This window comes from Carassius auratus, chromosome 19 (assembly GCF_003368295.1).
Source record: "Carassius auratus strain Wakin chromosome 19, ASM336829v1, whole genome shotgun sequence".
Taxonomy (NCBI): Eukaryota; Metazoa; Chordata; class Actinopteri; order Cypriniformes; family Cyprinidae; genus Carassius; species Carassius auratus.
The window spans coordinates 8,551,179-8,570,964 of record NC_039261.1 but is presented as its reverse complement, the minus strand read 5'-3'; the positions used below and the strand labels follow the sequence as shown (position 1 = coordinate 8,570,964).

Below are 19,786 nucleotides of genomic sequence, written 5' to 3'. Positions count from 1 at the left end.
TTTTTGGGGGGGGGCGAGGGTGGAGGGGTATGTGGGGATCAACTATAACTTTAAGTCAACAAGTCTGTTATATTTGGAAATTTAATTTGACAACAATTAACAATAGCAACACTGATACCTGCAACTGGTTGCTTCTAAAATTTAAAGCTATACTTGCTGTTTGTTCTCTCATATCGTCTTGGACCCATTTACTTGGTTAAAGTTTAGTTTTGACATAATATTGCTGGATCCTTAGAGTAGCTTGGGCTGAAACTGCTAACTAAAATGTATAAATAAACAGAAAAAGAAAAATAATTCTGCTTGTACCTTTGAGGAAATCTCTGAAAGCTGCTGTACCTGCGGTAGTTAACCTTGCTAAGAATTATAGCTGACTCTCTGTATATGCGCAACCGCAAGATACAATTCCCATAATCCCTGCACAAATGCCTCTTTGTCTTATTACTGTTTAGAAGATTAACAAATTCAACTTTAGCACATTTAAGCATCCTCTCCGTACCCCTCCATTCAGCTGCAGGCCTTTGTTTCTTGGGTCATTCTGTTTGAAGGGCTGCGTGATCTCTCTTCAGTCGGTATGGATGGAGTTTGTACGAATTCAGAAATCTGGCTTTTCTTGAAGTTTTGGTCCTAAGTGTGTGTGCACTCGGCGCAGTCCATCTCTCCAAGCCTATCTGCTTTTCAATAGTGCCGGTTCCTTGGTGGAAATCATGTTTTCCTAGAGTATATGCCTGTGTGCCCATTACTTTGAGCGTCAGAAGGGAGCCTCTGCAGATTTTATCTCAAATTGATAAAGCACTGGTCATGTCGGTGTGTAAAGGTAGTGTGCACGGATTGTGTATTAGGGGGTATTTGTGTATTTTTATCAGATTTCTTTTTTGTTTTTTGCATATGATTGATTGGAATATGGCAGGTTTTTTTTTATCGCCTGGCTGTCCTCCCTGCCTCCTTCCCAATTCAACCCCATTTTAAAATCTTTTTGCTACCTCGCTTTCTCCAGATGGCTCATGTTCCAGCATTTTTCTTTTTTTTTTTTTTTGTTTAAACAACGTATGCCCCACCCTGTGGTCTGAAGTTCCGCAATGAGCCGTCTTGACAAGGTGCCAGGTTTTAGATTCAGCGCCTAGTAAGAAGTACATTTTCCTCTTACTGCCCCCTTTGGCCCCCTCCTTTTTGTCTTTTTTTTTCGTTCTGTCTTTCTTTCTCTCTCCCTCTCTGTGTTCGTGTGACGTCCTGACCACTAACGGCTACATATTAAGAGATAATTCCATACCCTGAGGTTACAAACCGGCTTAGACTGGCTTTCTCGCATTTTGACTCCACTGGGTACCCTGGGTGAAAAAAAAAAAAAAAAAAAAAAGATATTGTAACTCCCTTTTTTTTTTTCTTTAAAGGAACAGGAGACTAATTCTCCCTGAGAATGACATCAGTTCAGTCGGCACTGCTTAAAACAAACATGTTATGCATTTATGCATGCTACAAGGATTGCTCATACCCCTAAAAGCACGACCAGGCAAACCATACCACACAGATTCTGTTCTGAAATATGATTATTGGAAAGATACATATTTTTTTGCATAATTATACACCTTAGTCACAATAATGCAGGCTTTATTTTAGAACAGGCGTTCTCTGGTTGAATAAGGTTGTGGACTCTGGTTGTATCAACTGTACATTAGAGACCAATGCTTATTGTCATGTAAGGAGGATGGCACAAGGGATATAGCCCTGTAACTATAAGGTTTGAGACAGAAGTCTTTTTTTTTGTAATGTAACATGTTTCATACATGTAGGTGAATATAAACATGCTGTCATGCATTCAGACATGGGTCAGCTATATACTGAAGGCAGATTTTCACTAAAAGATTAGCCTCTGTTGTCCGGTAAGGTATAGTTAATGAATGTCAGGTTAGACAACGTGTCATATATTTTAAATATTATAAATGTATACAACTTGTCTTTATCAGTATATCTATGCTTTTTACATTTTTTCTTTTTTTTTTTTCTTTAAATGTAGCTAGCAAGCCTTTAATACACCATTGCAACAATAGCAATTAGATAGAAAGTGTCTGGGTTTCATGATCCTGGTTCAATCTCCTCAATCCATGCAGGGCTTTTCAGAAAGTCAGCACGCGCCATTAGTCTATTTCAGATTGACAGTGTGAGATTAATTAGGGCTAAATGTAAAAAATGTATCAATGATATAATGTTTCACATCGTTCGGTATTAGTAATTATTGACTTTTTTTTATAACCTTTTTTAAAACAAAGTGCAATAGATTTTATTTATTATTATTTAACCACTGTGTTTTTAATTTAACCAGTTTATTGAGACAAACTATTATTTTTATTTTTTTTATACAGTCAAACAAAATATATTATAAACAAATATTTCCTCTCTTATGTGTTAAGTCTTTTGGAAAGTTTTGGCTTGTGTCCCGAGGCCACAGGACTTCTACTGCACTTGTGTTCATGTTTGTGAGTGCTGTCTGCGTCAGTCTTAGCACGTGTCTATATCGTGTGCTATATCAAACTTTTTTTATATTGTTATCGATGGAGTACAATCGATAAATATCGATAGCGTTTTATCACCCAGGCCTAAGATTAATACACAACGTTTTCGTTCAAAACTCACTCTGCTGTGACCTAATGCTGATAACTGATGCATAAATGAAATTATGAGACAGAATGCAGAAGTTTACTATCTCCGTAATATGGGAATTATGATCAAGTATTATTGACTGATGGATCGGCAGAGAATTGTCTTTCTGCGAGTCATTAAGAAATTATGCTTCTATTCTATTTAAAGAAATATGAGGTAATCATGTGAATACATAATGTGCGCACTTTTGGCGTAAAAGTTTGTATGTTGTTTAGCAAAACACTGATCAAAAATCAATGGAAGCAAACGCGACTGAATATGTTCAGATTTGTGTCTGGATATTGTATTCAAAATATCAATTACTCTTTTTGCATTCCTTGACGAAATCATGTGTCAAGTGTAACGTATTATCGTAAATAGTGGTCAAATGTGTGAAATATATTTTACCATTCATCTAAATTAAATGATCTAAAAACAAGGACAGTGTGTCTCTTTCTCATAATGGCTTTGACGAAATTACGTTATTATTTTGTGACCATCTTTCAAATTCTCGTTCAGCTTCTAAGGGATATCGGCGCGATTCATCTCCAGAGCTTTTTTTTTTTTTTCCTTCTCCCGCTGCTTCTCTTTGTGTATTTTCTCTCTTCTGCCAAGAGCATTAGATTGTATTCCTCCTTAACCTTGAAGTCTGTCTGTATATTGTATAACTAGGTCTGTAGCTTTATTCAGATCCTCTCCATTCGTCTCTCTACAGTTGCCGCCTCTGTTAGAAAACCTCCTGTTGAGGGTTTTTCCTCATCCCTCTACGTATCTGAGCTGAAGTTTGGATGTGAGGATTTCTGAGGAAGAGCAGCGGCAGAGAGGGAACAGGGGCCTGCCCGAGAGACAGTTCCCATCAGTCTACGCAGTCTGGTTCAGACTGTCAAGGTTCGAGCGAAAATTAAAGTTCAGTTTCATTCAGTATTTCCTCCTCGTGTTTGCAGCCCCGTGTGGTTTTGGTACCTGCGTACTAGCACGGGCCTCTGGTTAGCACTGTTCCTCGCAGGTCTAATCGAGGAGGAAACCTGGTTTCGCGTTTCCTCACTGTAGGCTGTTTTAACCGCTGTTGCTTCTACCACCTCTTTCGGTATCTTAAAGATCTTGTTGCTGTCTTTATTTGGTCTCTTTGTCTTCAGCCTCACTCCCCCACACACTTCCTCCCCTTTGCCCCCTGCTACTGCCCCCACCCTCCTTCTGAACCGCCCCTCCCTCCCTCGGGCGACAGCAGAACAGGAATTGATTAGTGGCACGGCTTAAAAATAGAAGGGCCTGTTGTCATGGCAACGGCCACAATGAGCTGTTGTCTTGTTTAATGAAGACCGAGATTTTAAGTGTTGTGGCTGAACGGTACAGTGAGAGGAAGACGCCATTTCTGGCTAGGTGCACGCAGACGCCGGGACCGAGATACCAGCTGTGATCTCGTCCCTTCTGTCATGCGGTATGCAGATGATGGTGAATGTTTTTGTGCGCATACATGAGCACGTGCCAGGCGGTCTTCTGGTTTTGGCTTTGCAGGTACGACTACCAGTCTGCTTTGTCGCAGTCTCATCCTGGTTGCTTTACCCTCAGGTACTCGCTGAATCTGCAGAGGTGCTTTAAGGTAAGGCATCAAATGCATCATGTGCTGGCAGCTCCAAAACACATTATTGACTCAACCCACATCCTGTTACCCATACGTCCCGAATGCATCAAGCCAACCAATTACAACTCTGTTGCCATGGGCGCCATCCGCCTAATTGGCCTCATTAGTGTCAGAAACTGGCCGTATGCAAATTTTGGTCATATTCCCAGCAGATTTCTCTTCTGAGTAATATACTGTAATAGTTAGCCATTGAGTAGGTCGTTGGTGAGGACAACGGTCTAATTAGCGAATTAACCATTAAGCTTTAGATACTGTACTCGACTCAACCTCCCAGAAGTGGTTTGGAAATTCCTGTCAGCATAGGAACGTGCGCGTAACATGCCATTTGGTGACGGTATGCTAATACGCCTGTCCTGAAATTCCCTCTCAGCAACCTACTTTTGTGACCTCACAGCACAGCTGACTTACAACATCTCAATTACGCTTGCATCACATCGCGGCTGGATTGCGTGTGATGCGAGAAATGATTTATACTGATAAATTTGTCAACAAGCTTTTTTTAAATTTGAATTTTCATTTGCATCTTATGAATACAATTGTTGTAGAGCTCCAGTGGGATTCCTTGAATGTGATTTGGTGGTTTGTTTGGAAGGTCTTTAGGCCAGGAGTTTTCGATGCCAAGGGCTCCAAAATTTCATGATCCCTTTGCAAGGGATTCCCTTCCTGAAATATAGAAACAGCTTTGTATTTTTCTGAATTCAGACCTGTTTATAGTAAGCATTATGTTATGAAGACAAAGTCTGATTGTTAATTTACTTTTATTAGTTGTTTCTGATGTAATTATTATTTTTAATTAAGTGTTAATTGGCTTTTTATTGAAATACCTGAAAAAGCTGAAAAGGTTTTTCTTTTTTCTTTTATTACAATTACAAATATTGAGTTCAGGGCTCTATTTGAAAACGCCTGATAGAAGGATTTTTGCTGGGTTTTTTTGTTTTGTTTTGTTTTTTCTTGATAATATTGGAATGCTCAAACTAAAGTTAGTGTTTATCGTCAGCATGTTGTACATGTGAAGTTTCGTTGATTGAACTTTGGTAAGCTTTTTTTTGTAGCTCAAACAGTAGAGTAGATCAGCAGAATAGGTTCGATTCCCAGGAAGGCAAGGACTAATAAAATCTAAATGTGTACCTTGCATGAAGTTGTCACTTTGGATTAAAGCTTCTGCCAAATACATAATGTAAATGTGTTAGCTTCTTCCCATTCTGCCCAACTACACACATCTGGGACTCTCACTGGTTATGATTTTTCGGAGATGTGCAGATACTAATTCTCAGATGCTCCCTGAAACAAAGTATACTGCCCTTCAAGTTCATTGCTGTGTTGTACTTTAATTTCCCTGAGCTTCAGTTCTAATAATTAATGTTGATATTACGGTCTATCAGATTTCCCGCATATGGAACAGCAGAGATTAAAAACTGCAACTCCAACTATATAAAACCTTATGCATCACCTATCCCAAAACAGCTGCATCTGTAGCATTTTTGATTGGATTGTGGTAAACCGTGTACCACACTCTGTTGTCATTACAAGTCAACATTTGAGAGTATGTCGAGTTTAAAGTAACTCTGACTCCTTTTGCTGATCCGATTTACTTATACATTATTGTTCTCCACATAAACATTGCTTGTGTATCTGCGTTAATGTAACAAGTTTTTAAATTGGCTTTCTGAACATTTTCCCCATCTACTGTTGGTCGGACAATCCGATAGTCCTGCCCCAAAGTCATGCCTTTGGTTGAGTCAATGTTGTGTTATGCTGGTCAGGATGGTTAAACAAACAGAGCTTTGTATTTATAGCGACACAAGAGGAACATCTGGGCTGGAAACTACTCGGAATTGTGATCAAATTCTGGATCACTGTATGTTTGACTTTATTTCAGATGCCTTGACCCATTTTGCTAATAACTTTGTGTTCTAAATAGCATTTTAGAAAAGCAGATGATCTGTTTTGTCCAGGAGTACCTGCAAAATCGGTGGCCTAGCTTTCAGAAAAGTCAAAAAAGCTTCTCTAATCTAAGGCTGTGTTCTGTAAAGCCATTTGATTCATGTTCTTGAGGGGTTTAGGGAGCTGTTCTGTTGACATCTTTCACACGTTTAAGCCCAAGTGTTCTGCCAGTCCATATTGATCAGAGGGCTTACTCACTCGGAAGACTAATTTGAAAAGAGAAAGGTGACAAGTAACTGTTGTCAACTAGTTAGCCCCTAAAGCATCTCTATGGTCCAGAGTGCATGTTTTGTGGTCAGGTGTGCTGTGTTTGTTCATTTTCATCTTTTCACATTTCTCACCACCTTGTTCAGCTGTTTTTATCCGGTTAAGCCTATTCTCGGATCCTCAGGTGGTGGATACCAGAGCGAGGAGAAGCGAGAGCCAAAGTGACAGCCGAATGAAAGAAATCGGGCAGGTCTTGACCAAACAGGTGTTGTCACCTGCTTTTGCGTCTCTTCTGGAGTCAGGCTGCAGAAATGGCTGCGGCATGAGATCATGAGGCCCGGGTCTGCTGTTCAAGTCATATTTCTGCTTTACGCGCCCTGGGGGAGGTCACACTCTCGCTGGTGCTTTGTCGCTTGTGAAAGCGAGTTCACGGAGTGGCAGCCAGCTTCTGAGGAGCTGAAGATAAACCTCCTAATGGCAAATGGAGGGTCGTCACCTCGTTGACATTTCGTTCTGCAACATGCCAGAAGGGTTTGGGTGTGCGGCAGTTTTGGAAGCGGGTATCTAGGCTATCCAAATGTAAAAATTAAAAAACACAGTTTTTTTGCCCCGATTTGCAGTCTGAATGTGTTGATTCGAGTTACTGAATGTCAATCTACAGATTTTAGTTCAGTCAGAATTTAAAGATTTCACCAAGACCTGATTTTGAGCTGATTTTAGAACCCATTGTCTCCAAACAACAAACACATTTTTTGCATGAGTCTGTTGTGTTTCGGAACAACTTGAAAGTCTATTAGTGTGTAATTCCCATTTTGTTCACCTATAACCATTTACGCAGTCTGGGTAAAAAATCTGTTAGTGTATTCTAGCCTTCAGTCTTTAAAATGACTTGTATTCATTTAAAAGTCTTGGCAGCAAGTGTGGTCACTACATGGTCACCTTAAAAGCGACTACAGCCAAGTCGTTCATCATTTCCCATCTTGGTTATCTTTATACGATTAATAGAAGATTAAAGGTGCCTTTTTTTCTTTTTTTTGTCATATATGCCTTGCCTTTATTTTACAGGATTATATTTTTCCAGCACATTAACTTAAATATTTAAGTTCACTCTTGTTATGGTTGCATTTTTTGCTTGACGTTTACACACTCTGTCCGTTGTGGTGAAAGTAAGGAGAATGTTTATTCGGTGTATGAAGTGTTTATCCAGGGCCGAGAGTTCTGACATGATAAATGTCAAATCCAAACCCCTCTTCACAAATAATATAAACAGAAAAAAGTATTTTCATCCTCCTCTACTCCAAAGTCAACATAGGCCTGCTTAAAGAGACCAAAAAATGTGTTGTCTTATACTCACCCTGATGTTGTTACAAACCTGTATGATTTGCTGTCTTCTTTAGAGTATAGAAGTCATTTTGAAAGTTGTCTTTCTTCTTCTTCTTCTTCTTCTTCTTTTTTGTCCATACAGTGAGCGTCATTGGGGCCTAGGTGTTGTTTAGAACCACATTGTTTTTGTCCGTAAAATTAGTCATTCTTTAGCATACCAACAGAAGAAAGTAAATCATACAAGTTTGGAACAAGAAACGTTCTGTCATTTACTTCAGTTTTGGGTGAATTTTTCCTTCCCACTACATCCATAGTGTTAACTCCTTAAAAATCCAATAGATCCTTCTGAAAAGTCACCCAAATGATTTCCCAACCAAATCTGAGACATTACTATGAAGTTTGCATTCTGACATCCACCATTGCCTCCATGTCCCAAGCGTTCATGGCTCTCACCCTGTATGACCCTAAGCCAGGCCCGCTCGCTCCAGCTTTAACTAGGTTATTGCGTCAACGCCTGCCCTTCACTATAAATCACTCTCCTTACATTTAAACCCCAAAGAGCTGCGATTCCATCCAAACAGATACTTCCGAGAACAAAACGAGCAGCCAGACCTGCTCTTGCCCAGTGCGTCTTGTTTTTTTTTTCTTTATTAATCAGGGTGGGCACACACACCTTTAGCGATTTAGTGTAGCAGCCATTTTGAGGTCTCCGTGCTCAGCATCAGATGCTGCAAACAGGAAAGGCTTAATCTAGCCAATTGAGCAGGTTGGTGATCAGAGGGGCTGCATGCGAACAGGCAGATTTGGGAGAAGGGCCAGGCTCTGAGAGTGGAGGATGGGGGGGGGGGATGAGTGGGTGAAGATGGGTGCAAACCCCTGTTCTTTCACGATAAGTGCTGCACCTTAGGACGAAACTTGGGGAGGATACATCGCTACTCTTGCATGAAGGAATCTGAGCGTTCAGATATCAGACCGGTCCCGGGGGAGTCCTAGCATGCTGTTTAAAACAAGGCACCTTGTACCTCTCTGGGGGAGGGATGCGATGCCACAAGCGCTTCGGTCCGCGAGGTGGGGCAGCGGGTTACGTCAGCCAAATGAATTGTCATGATGCAGATCATGCGTGAAATGAGCTGCGGATTCCATCGTGCACTTGCAACCGGCCATATTATTATCATCACTTCTTTTAGCTGGCAATTTTTTTTGATACACTTCTCGAATCGCTTCTCTTTTGTACGGGGGCAAGGGTCTTTGATTTTGCCCGTGTGTTTGTTGTGTACCGGTTCAGGGGGCTTCAGGGTGTGATGGTGTTTGCTGTGGGGGCAGAAGGAGGAGGACATTTTTGTGCTTGCAGTGATCTGATCGACAGGCAGCAGTGGCGTGTGCATAAAGAAAATGGTGTGCCGGTGGGGGATGGGCAGAGGGGAATTAAGGGTTGGCATTATGACAGGGTAGCGTGTCAGGAGAGTGCTGCTGTCTTTTTTTTCTTCCATTTCATTTTTTCGTCTCAATCTCGTCCTCTTCATCCTCCGTCTGCCCTAACCCCCAACTCTGCCCCCCATCTGAACTGACTGAGATCCCAAACGTGCATCGTGTGTGTGTTTACAAAAAAAAGAATAAGAACCGAAAAGTAGTTTGTGGTCGTTCGTACCTTTAAGGGGCCCCCAGAAAGTGAGCGTGTGTGTTTATTTTTACAACGCAGGGAGGAAAAAAAAGGAATACTTTTTTTGGAAGGGGGGGAGGGGTGGAGAGCGAGAAGGGAGGGGTCAGTTTTTGCTCTGCTTTGTGGTGTGTGGCACAGCTGTATTAGAATGGCGGGTCTGAAGGGCACAAAGTGAGTCTTGTGTCGGTATGGCCCATCAAACCACACTCGCACGCAGGCACACACAAATTGTTCCACGTTTTTAGGCCCTTTCCCTACCTTGGCAAGTAGTCCTGCGTGTGTGACTATCCAGGGACCATCCGAAAGGGATCAGTGGGACTATATGGTGGGACAAAAGGTTGTTTAGATAAAATGGAGATTTGAAAGTTGTGGTTTAGGGTGTTGCGAGGGTCGCTGGGAGAGATCGCCAGATAATCTCATCTGGAGTGAAGTGATACGGCTCATCCGCGGTGTGATCGCGCACACCATTTCACTCTGTGAATCTCTGTTTTTCTTTTTCTCGCTCTCTCTTTCTTTTTATCTCAGAGCTGCTGCTGCTGCGTTGACTGGCGTAGTGCCCAAAGCAGTGAGTCTGTCGTGGAGTGCGCGTGTGCAGGTTTCTGGGGAAGAGGAGGAGGAGGAAGGGGGTGGCTGGGGTGTGTGTGTGTGTGCGTCGATATGCAAAAGGGGGGTGGATAAAGGAGGAGTGGGCCGAGTAAAAAGAGTCTGGTTTTTGTAGCAGCTGACTGAAACAGTCATTATATTATGTAAAGGTGGGGGGGTCAGACTGACGTGCACTGAACGGACCATTTGATTGGCCGGCTGGTGCCATTGTTGGTTATGTGTATGCTTGTGCATTTATTGCTCACGCACTCCCTCGCTCTTTCGTTCTACTGTCTCAGTCACTCGCATTTTTTTTTTCCTCTCGCTCACTCTTTACCCTCTTTCTTCCCCCATTTTTTTCCCCTCACACACTCAGTCGTGCAAGGTGGGTGGTTTGTAGTAAGGATATGACATTATATGTCAGGCTTTTATGTGCTTGCTTTTCAGTTCTTCAATCGTTGTTGTTAAATTAAAGGTCGTTAGTCTGCCTCCTCTTAAAATTGTAGTGAAGCTCTTTTTGTAAGCGAGATCACCGGATGTTTTTGTGCTTGTAAAGCCAGTCTCGTAAATTAGACTTTGCGATGCAACGCAACGGCGGATGTATGATTAAACTATGCCAGAAGAAGAATAAGTGCAAACGATGACATGAGAAATAATGGGATGATAGAGAGATGATGAAGTCATCAGGGGACCAATTACAGCTCAATTTAATTTGTAATTGGGGATGTCCCTACAATAAGGCATTTTAAGACCAGTCGCTTCTGGGTCTCGGGAGCTTAATTGGGTTTAGGAATAACTACAGTACTGTGTGTTTCATAGGAACTACAGCTGAACGTGACTGTAAGTTCAGCCAGGCTTAGTTTTAGCATTTGGTTGGCTGAGGTTTGTCAAGCAACTTGTAGTTGGCTATAAAAAAATAAAAATAAAATAATAACCTTAATCCTGGATGTCAGACTTAGCTCAGGTTTAATGTTTTTATTCAGTAAGGATGCATTAAATTGATCAAAAGTGACAGAAAAGACATTTATAATGTTGCTAAATATTTTGTATTTCAAATAGATGTCAAATAAAACTTTAAAGAATCTTTAAAGTATTATATTTTCCACAAAAATATTAAGCAGTGTAGACGTTTTCAGCATATCGGAATGATTTCTGAAGGATCATGTGAATCTGAGGACTGGATTAATAGCATCTCATCAATAAATTGTAATAAAGTTGTAATATTTCACAACTGTATTTTTGATCAACTAAATGCACCCTTGGTGAGAATAAAAAAACTTGTAAATCAATTGTGCCAACCCCAAACTTTTGAATGTTTATTATAATCCGTGAGTGTTATTCTGGTTTATTTTTGAACCTTGTTTATTTTATAATAACCATCTGCTGGTTATTCCTTACATAAGTAAAATAATCTTACCATGGAGACTTGGAAATGGTTGGAAAATTCATGTTTTACCTTTATTTATTTATTTATTTTACTTGTAGCTGTCATTATTTGCTGTAAGCGACACTGGTCGGGTCAGAATCGGCTGGAAAACATGAATTAATGCAATAAAGAGTTTCTTTCATAATGTAGTTAAAAAATAGAATATTATTAATATATAAAACCATGCATAATTATATAAAGGTTGTTTTTAACTTGTATTTATAAGATGCTGTTCCTTTCATCATCATGCAGGACACATTGGACTCCTCCACATGTCGTGACTTTAATGCCTCTAATCTAGATTCTCTTGAAGCTTTCCAAGTGGCATGTTTTATTTTGAACTTCAGCTAAAAATGCATGGTGGTGTAGCTTGCTGGACTGGCAGAATAGAATACAGCAAATGTTTTCTACATCAGAGAATTCAGAAAGTAACGATTGCGATGAGCCTATGTCATTTGATAGATGAGGTCTTAGATAGTATTACTGCAACCAGAAATGTGGAGGTGTTACTTGTCCAGTTAGTGAATACGGATTCATCTTGCTCGCACACACTTCTAAAGCCTTCTTTCCAAAGTATTATGGCTTAGCAAGGTCACCATGGCTGCCATAGACAGTAGTGCCTGCGATCATTCACATCTTATAGGAATGGATGATTACGTCTGAGCTTTCTAGGGGCTGGAGGATAACTAATATTCATTAGTGCCAGACAAAAGAATTTAGACAACATATGCTGATTGTGTGTTTGCACCAGGACCTGTGCGACGTTTGCATGACAAAGAGCATCATTTGTAAACACACGGATGAGAAACTCTCCTTCGCTGTCTGTCTATATGTGGTCTGTTAGTGCGGGAGCGTGGTTCCATGCTGCTTTTCTCCTGACCAATACGTGAATCCACACACCTTTGATCCCAGCATCACATTATACACAATCCCTCGCTTGCAGATTCACTGAAATCAAAGTTAAGGAGTCCTAGGGCAAATGTTTGCATTCTGCATGACCTCAAACTGAGAGGGGAGCTCAGAGTTGTCAGAGATGAACTATGGGTATTCACGATGTGCTTTCTTTCAAAAGTGAATAGATTCTGTTTTTATTTCGTCTGCTTCACAATATAAAAATGGGATCACTTGACCTGTGTTTTCTGTATCCTTGTATTAATATTTAGATGTATACTTATTTATTGGAGCTACCCTTACATACTTAGCAATATGATTAGCCTATATCATGTACTTCAGTTAGATATACAGCCTTTTAGATTCAATTCTCAGATTTGAATTTAGATTTTTAATACTGATTCTCAAGCTCTCAAATTAAAAGGTATTGATTAGTTTACAAGCTCTTTTAATTATTTTCTTTTCTTTTTTGATTCTGATTCCTAAATATGAATATGAATTCTTTACAAGCCCTCATTGATCTTAATTTCCTTTTTTATTTGATTCTGATTTCTAAGCAATTGATTCAGTTCGATTCTAAGTTCAACTCGATTCTTATTCACAAGCTCTCAATTTAATTCGATTCCAATTTTGATTCGATTCTGATTCTCAAGATATTAATTTGGTTAGATCATGCATTTGGTATGATTCATTTACAAGCTCTTGATTGAACTGGATTCCAGTTTTGATTCTTAAGCTCTAGTTTTCATGAAATTCCAATTCAATCTGATATTTGATTCGTATTGCCAAGCTCTTGAATCAATTAGATTCCAATTACAAATATTCCAATAATCTATCTTAGATTGGGAATTTACTTGAATTCATTTACAAAACAAACTCTTGGTTTAGAAAAGCTTCCAAATTGTGCCCATTAATTTGGATAAATTACATTTTATAATGTCCATTTTGTTCTGTAAGAAAGCCTCACTTTGCTTCTGCTGTAAATTTTACAGAGCCAGTGTTTTAAGATCCTTCCTCCCGATTCAAACTCCTAACGAATCCTTTTTTAACTTCATTAAAATAACTGGTCCATAAAAGTCATTTGTTTCGGGAACCATCCTCCACTGGTCACAATGTATGCTTTTCATTCACACACACACACACACACACACACACACACACACACACACACACACACACACACACACACACACACACACACACACACACACACACACACACACACACACAAACGGCTCTGAGTCATTCATTTGTGAATTGAGAAGCACTGCACTGATAAATTTCTACACTGCTCAAAATTGCAATGTAAAAAATATTAATATCAGGACTCAGGAGGATAACACAAATGAAAATGTACCCCCCCCCTCCCAGCCCTCCATCCATGTAAATGTACATGTGTGTATATACCTTTAAAAGTTTTCACTGTGTTTATATGCAATTAAAGGTTAGCTTTCACTATATATGGGGTTCAAAGAATACATACTGGACAAGCGGCAGCACCTGATAATGTTTTACCTTTAGACTGAAGCTACGAGCAGAATACAAATGCATCAGTCAGATAAAGAGGTCCCAGCACAAACAATAGCCTGCATAGAGTCCTGCACGTTCACTGTCCAGACACTCCCCGTGTGGGAGGGGTGAGAGCCTCTCTCTGCCCTCTGGCCATGAAGGGTCCGCCCAAGCGTGCCTAACTAATAAAGACGAGCAAACACACACATGATCATTTAGATCTGTAATATGTGACGCAAGTCCAGACTCCGAGTGCGGACTCAGAGTCTTGTGTGTACACACAATCAAACCTGCACTTGAGCACGCATGACCCCGCAATGTATGTGTGCGCTTCGCATGGGAACACTCACACACACACACACACGCACAGAGTGATTCAGTCACGTTATAGACTGGCTGTTGGGCTGCCGTGTGGTGTGTTGTGCTTTTGTCCAGAGGGGAGAACAGAAAGGTAATGGCTGACTGTAAGAATGCAGCAGAAGAAATTGGCTCATCTGGTGCGTCAATAAACCAATGTCACCACTGGTTTAAACCATTTATTGGGTTAACTGTGTGTTAAAATCAAACATGCATATTACACCGTTTTTTATAGAACAATGTTTTGGAGTTTTACTTGTGCACTCAAGAATTTGTGGTTCTGATGTGTCCCATCTTAACCATAAATTATATTTTAAGAGACAACACTCTCGGACAGATGGAGAGGATGTCTTCCAGGCATTTCTGTCTCTTTAGCAAGACTGTGCTTTTTATCAATCTACTGCACTGTAGTTTTCTCTCTCTGTCTCCCAAAACAGATTCTTCGTGCTTCCAAACTAGATCCGTCAACAGAGCCGTTGCGCAGGGGTTAGCGTACCATGAGCTGATGAATGGAGCTGAGGTGGTCAATTAGCGAGGCACCAACATGATTTTTTTTTAATTGGAATTAAACCGAAAAACGTTTCAGTAAATTATTTTACTGAAAATAAATGGGGGCAAATTGGGAAATTGAAATCTGTGCTATGTTCAAGGTGTTGTGTTAATTTAGCAGGTGCTAAATTAAACCAGTTGAAGTATGGTTCTTGGTTGATGCGGCTTCTCTCAATGTTGTAGCGCAACAATTTTATCTGACTTATTTTCCCATGTGCTAAAATTTGACTGCATTTGTACCTTATTCACTTTGTGTAAATGAAATAAGATGCTGAAACAGTGAAAATGCACCATCAGAGAAGTGCTAATTAAATATGGTTAGTGGGTCTCATTCACTAATCATGCGTTCCCATTAATTTGTGCATGAAATCTGCATACGAACATTTTCACAAACCAATCAAGATTCATTAAGAACTATTAGGTTATTCTTCATTTGCGGATACAACTACCACATGCTGGCAAAAGTCAGTCAATACTCTAGGCGGCCTCATGAAAGTGTTAAGATCATTTTGTACAGTATTGTACACTATGCTCAAAGAACTTGCTCTGTGCTCTCAGACGAGAATTTCTTTGGTAAGTTTGCTTAGTGACGAAAGGCTGTGCAAAACATTCTCTTATATGGAGATGTTATGGGTGTGTTTTATGCAAATGACTAACCTTGGGCGCTTGGGCACTTATATAGAATGCTCCAAATTCATTAACATTAAAACAAGGTTAAGAACCAGTTCGTGTTCTAACATGCAAGTTGTGAATCAGGTGGGAATTTTTTGATGAAGTTCTCGGTGTATGAAAGTAAATGTGACCCAGTGTTTTCAGTTTTCTAGAGCATGTTTTTGATTGAAATTGCAGTGTATCGCTAGTTCAGATGTAGGCGATTAGGAGTTTGAATGCCGCTCACACCTTTTCTGAGTCATTATTTCCTGTTTTCTCTTTATTCAAATAAGCACAGTTGTTGGTTTTAAATCAAATTATAGTTACAGCTGAAACGTAATTTCAATATTGCTAGTGTCACAATTTATTTTGTTCCTTACCTGTAGTCGTGTCTCCATTGCTGAAACTGCACACTTTAACTGTAAAACAATGAAAAATATGTATATATTTATAAAATGAAAACAGGGAAAATACATAGATTTTGTCAGCTGAAAGCATTGATGTTGATCCATGAGTGAAGCTCCACTTCATCAGAAATCCTCTAATTATAGTTCTTGAGTAAGGCTTGTATCTTCAGTCTCAGTAATCTGGTGCAAGAAATCCGATCCCACAAGTGGGGAAAGCTTTGTGACGTTGTCAGTGGCAGTTTTGGGAAGCTCCGTTCAGCTGCGTGTGCACTCAGAAATCACTCTTGTCGTAACGGGTGCTGAATGTGAGGTAGGGAGACCCTCTCTACTAGCAGCCCAAGCAAATTTCCTCAGTCAAACCATGGAAGTTACACTGATTTGTATGTAATGATCATGTAATTTATCAATTAAGCCTGGAGAGGCCTTGGTTCTCGAGCACTGTAGTCCACAGCCTCAGCACGAGGCAGACTAATGGCTCTGTTAAGTCTGTGGGCGTGTGAGGAGTCATAGTAGATCTCTCTCACTCTCTCGCACTTGCTCTCAGCTCTTTCGCTGTAAAAGAATAATTAAGTGATTTGCATTGGTCTCAAGCAGGGGAATTTGTACTGATTCCCACAGATTAGGGCTGCCACGATACCGAAATTTCGGTATTTGATACCGGTAACCATAAAATCTCTTGATACAGCTGTGAAAATGAATGTACTCTTGAACACCGTGCATGTATTTTTGGGGCAATAAATATTGCCCCAAGTTGTTTAAAGTTCAATGATTTTATTATTTATTTGATCTACTATGGGTGATTAAAAGCATTTGTTCTCAACTGTTCTCTCTCTCCGTGTCGCTGACAGGATGGAGCGGATGTCTGAGGAGGCGTTGAGGCTGAACCTGCTGAAGCGGGGTCTGGAGGCGCAAGATGAGCGGGACGAGGCACTGGCCAAGCGCCTGAAGATGGAGGGTCACGAGGCCATGGAGAGGCTTAAGATGCTCGCCCTCCTCAAACGCAAGGATCTGGCCGCTTTGGAGGGGGCGGCGGTTGCGGCAGCCATGGCAGAGGGCAAAGGGCCTGGGGGCAGCCAGGGGCTGATGGGCGCTGTGGCCTACGAGGAGAAGATGAATGGAAGTTTGAGAGTCGGGGGCCATGGAGGTCCAAGTAAGAATGGGAAGGAAAACATAGTGGATGAGCCAGTGGACATGAGTGCCAGAAGGAGGTGAGGTTTCGGGAGATCGTTCAACATCTGTTTGTTGAAATGAATACCGTATTTTCCGGAAAATAAATTGCACATTCATCTGTGTATTAGTCCAGTTTTATTATGTTCAGAAATACCGGTAAATAAAATGCAATGTTTACGAATATAATAAACTCTTAAAAATACATAGTTCCACTTTCTCCGCAACAAAACCTTTACATGTAATGTTATTAAGCGCTATTTTAGTATTTTTTTTGTTAATGCTGTGAATAATTTTTTATTTCTGTATTTTTTTAAGTTTTTTAGGGTCCCCCCCCTTGGTTTTCTTTTATTTAAATAAAAAACAATATACACACACATACACGCACACTCACACATATATATATATATATATATATATATATATATATATATATATATATATATATATATATATATATATATATATATATATAAAAAACTGAAACTACAAGTGTCAGGAAAATGAGTTGTATAAATAAACTTGGGCTCATGTACTTTGGGTTCAATCGTTTTGCTTGCTTGGAGATAATTGTGTTATGTAAGTCGCTTTGGAATGTAAATTGTAGCACATTTCAGATTATAAAAAAAAAAAAAACTGATATTCTGGGAAGTTGAGTGTTTTTGCTGTATGGTGTGAAATTAAATAATACTTTAATGATTTTATCCTGCAGGTGTTGCTAGGCCTTGTCTTTGTTTTATTTTTATCTGGACTCCCTTAAAAATGACTATTTACGGTGCTCCTAAAAATCCCACTATTTTTGCCCTTCATAGCGATCTAGTTCGAGAGCGACGCACTCCATCACCAGACGTTATCATTTTATCAGACAACGAGGCGTCCAGCCCCCGGAGCACGCCTCACCCCGAGGAGAAACAGCATCAGGCCAACCTGGAGATGTTTAAGGTGCAGCTTCCAATGGAGGAATCACATCTGTTGTTGGTTACCCACCATTAAACCCTTTGAATGAGTTGCTGATCTCTCGTGTGTTTGTTCTGCAGGGGAAGACTGGCGACGAGCGGCAGCAGATGATCAAAGCTCTCCGAGAGGAGCTCAGGCTGGAGGAAGCCAAGCTGGTGCTCCTGAAGAAACTGAGGCAGAGTCAGATGCAGAAGGAGAACGTAGTGCAAAAGGTCAGAACCATACACAAGGTCCTGTGCCTTACTCTACGTTTGATGCCAGCTGGGCCAGTAACCCTACGCTCTGTCAGTTGTGAATTTGAATAATATTTATTGGATAGGCAGGCATGTTGAAGACCTTTTTGGAATTGAGCAAACCTGCCATAACGCTGTGCCCGTTAAGTGCAGTGTGCAGTTAAAGGGGTTATATGATGCTTTTTTTTAAAGATCATTATTTTGTGTATTTGGTGTAACAGAATATGTTGGCATGCTTTAATGTAAAAAAAAAAAAAATACTTTTAAATATTTTTTCAAATACTGTATGTTATTCTATGTCCTCTATGCCCCGCCTCTCTCAATGCATAGTTTTCTACAAAGTCCCTCCTTCTGACAAGCGCAGTCTGCTCTGATTGGCCAGCTGACCCATTGCATTGTAATTGGCTGAACACCACAAGCACTCGTGGGAAATTTAGCACCCCTTTACATAATCGTGAGCTTCATCTTTCAGAATAAATGTAAAGACAGTTATTAATGTCCTTAGTTTTACCTTCAGTTAAAGAACAAAGTGGAGTGACAGACACAGTGCAGAAAATTTAAGGATTTTAGGTTTTTGTTAGTTTTTATTTTTTCTTTTTTATTCAGCAAGGACGCGTCAAATCTTTCTAAACTGACAGTAAAGATATTAACAATGTAACAAGATTACCATTTCAAATGAATTCTGTTATTTTGAGCTTTCTGTTCATTTCAGAATCCTAAAAAAATGTATCACCATTTCCACAAATACATTAAGCTGCACAACATTTTCAACATTAATAATAAGAAATGTTTCTTGAGCAGCAAATTTAAAACAGCGTTTTAGAATAAAAATGATCCTTGTCTACACTGGCATTTCTGCTGCGTTTCGGAAACGATCTCAGTCTACACTGCACAACCTAAAACACATGTCATGTGACCATTCATGCAGGTACAGCCATAGATATGAATAGGTAGATTCCCTAATATTTAGATTGCGGATGCGTCTATGTACTTTGATTGATCAAATGGGGAATTTACCTATATATCTATATACAACAGTGCACATGATGTTATTGTTTACACGGTCGTCAAGGATATGCAGAGGGAATGTGGGCAGCCATGCCAAAGTGTCTGTTTTGGTCTGTTTACACTGAAATAAATGCAACCCCAGAGTTTTCAAACTAAAACGGGGTCTGCAGTGTTTTCAAGAATCTCAGTTTTCGAGGGTCAAAAACACTGGAGTAGTTTAAACGATAGGCGTAACCTTAGCAAAAGTTAGGCGCTTTAAAATGAAATCGCACTAGTGTGAACGGGGCCTTAGTGTTGCATGAGGTTTCAGAATGTTATCATTCTCAGACTGGAGTAACACCTGCTGAAAATGCAGATTTGGCATCACAGGAATAAATTACATTTTAAATATTTAAAAGGAAGAATTTTACAATATTACTATTTTTACAGAATTTTTGGTCTTACTGACTCCAAACTTAATCTTAATAGTGTGCAAGTCGATGCAAAACATGACGGCGAAGTTCATTTGTAATTACCGATAAATTCAGCAACTGTTTGCAAATTTAGACAGTTCTACTATAGTGAAGAACCGGATCATGAAAACGAATTAGGTCACATGACTAGGTTAGCCAAGCAAATTATGAAGCGTTACAAATTAGT

General features: G+C 40.0%; 1 protein-coding gene across 2 annotated transcripts in view; it reads left to right on the top strand.

Annotated features, from left to right (window-relative positions):
- Window positions 1-19,786, top strand: part of LOC113119350 (transcriptional repressor p66-beta-like) — a 38,196-nt gene that overhangs the window by 7,889 nt on the left and 10,521 nt on the right. The window contains exons 2-5 of one of the 2 annotated variants that reach the window (XM_026288768.1): window positions 3,350-3,522; window positions 16,631-16,990; window positions 17,762-17,891; window positions 17,987-18,118. In XM_026288768.1, coding sequence (XP_026144553.1) covers window positions 16,632-16,990; window positions 17,762-17,891; window positions 17,987-18,118 — 621 coding nt within the window. In that variant the 5' untranslated portion in view covers window positions 3,350-3,522; window position 16,631. The remainder of the gene's footprint in view (window positions 1-3,349; window positions 3,523-16,630; window positions 16,991-17,761; window positions 17,892-17,986; window positions 18,119-19,786) is intronic. The other variant, XM_026288767.1, reaches the window with a different exon arrangement.